At 38.7% G+C, this 1,326-nt stretch overlaps 1 protein-coding gene across 1 annotated transcript; it reads right to left on the bottom strand.

The window, feature by feature from the left end:
• Nucleotides 1-260: 260 nt before the first annotated feature.
• LOC147393355 (ethylene-responsive transcription factor 5-like) lies at nt 261-857 on the bottom strand. Its single transcript, XM_086455109.1, has one exon. It carries the CDS (start codon nt 855-857, stop codon nt 261-263), a length of 597 nt encoding a protein of 198 aa, XP_086311235.1.
• Between the last annotated feature and the right edge of the window lie 469 nt (nt 858-1,326).

Here is a 1,326-nt window from a genome sequence, read left to right as displayed (position 1 = left end):
GAAAAAGTTGAGATAATAACCAAAAGGAGAGTGTGAAGACAAAGGCGACAGTAGAGGAACGTTAACGATTCCGTTAATTTCTCCATCTCCCCAAACGGGTCCCCAACTTGATGGCTTCGGTGGCATAACAGCTGACACACTTGCCTTTTTGACAGATTCCGACGGCTTCTCTTTCTTAAAGGGCTTAATATCTACCTCGTCTGGTTCAATTTCTCTGCTTCTTTTCCGACAAGTGTTCGATAGCTTCTCAGAGATGATTCCTACTTCGTGAGGGAAATTGACAATCGCTTTGCTTCGAAGGCTGCACGATCGTAAGCTTTTGCGGCTTCTATGGCCGTCTCGAAGGTTCCAAGCCAAACCCTAGACCCTCGACGGTTCGGATCTCTAATCTCCGCCGCAAATTTCCCCCACGGACGTCGACGTACGCCTCTGTAATGTTTCTTTTCACCGGAATCTGAAGGTTTTTTATCGGAAACCATTGTAGCCAGGACAGGTTGTTCTGTGAAATTTGAAATCTCGAGTTTAACGAGAGAATCTTTAAAGCTCGATTGAGAAGAAGTTGGATTTATAATTTGAAATTTCGATTCACATTCGTTTGTTTCAGATTCTAAAACCAGTGATTCAGAGATGGATGACTGAGAGAAATCGCTAAAAAACTCATTTTTCTCCTCTGAAATCTGAGGTTCAGAGTTTTCGGTTCGCGAACAGATGGAACCAACAGGAGAGGATAGAAACTGTGAGATTTCAGAAGTATTAGAGGTGAGGTCAAGGATAAAGCTTTCGAGAGAAGCGAAATCGCCAAGAAGATGTTGTCGAATGAGATCGAGAGTCCAAGCTTCGTCTGATGTCTTCGCCATGTGAGAAAGAAAATGAAATTGAATTTGTATTTGTATTTGAGTTTGAAGGGCAGAAGAAGAGATTGAGAGGTATTTAAAGGGTTGTGGGATTTTAAAACGATGTTCGTACGAAGGTTCCTTCTACAGTTAAAAAAGGAATTTTTCTTTTAACTTTGTATGTTCTTTATCGTAAAATTTGGACAACAGCCTTAACGCTCAATTAACTAAAAAAAAGAAGCTATTATTCTAGAAAGGGTAAAATGGGAATAAAAATTGACTTTATGTCTTTTATCTTAAAAAAAAATATGGAGGTAACTGCTCCTACACTCCAACAAAGAACCTATTTCCTGGGTACTTCTAGAAAGGGTAAAATCGGTAATAAAGGTTGAATGGATGATGATGATTTGATGAGGTCAATATATCTATCTTATAAAATGAATATTTTCAAAATATATAAAATAAAGAATAATGTAAGTGACCCCAAATTGCA

Source organism: Akebia trifoliata, chromosome 10, assembly GCF_017979445.1.
Source record: "Akebia trifoliata isolate Shusen 1 chromosome 10, ASM1797944v1, whole genome shotgun sequence".
NCBI lineage: Eukaryota > Viridiplantae > Streptophyta > Magnoliopsida > Ranunculales > Lardizabalaceae > Akebia > Akebia trifoliata.
Note: the sequence above shows the minus strand (reverse complement) of the source record. Positions and strands in the feature narration are given on the sequence as shown.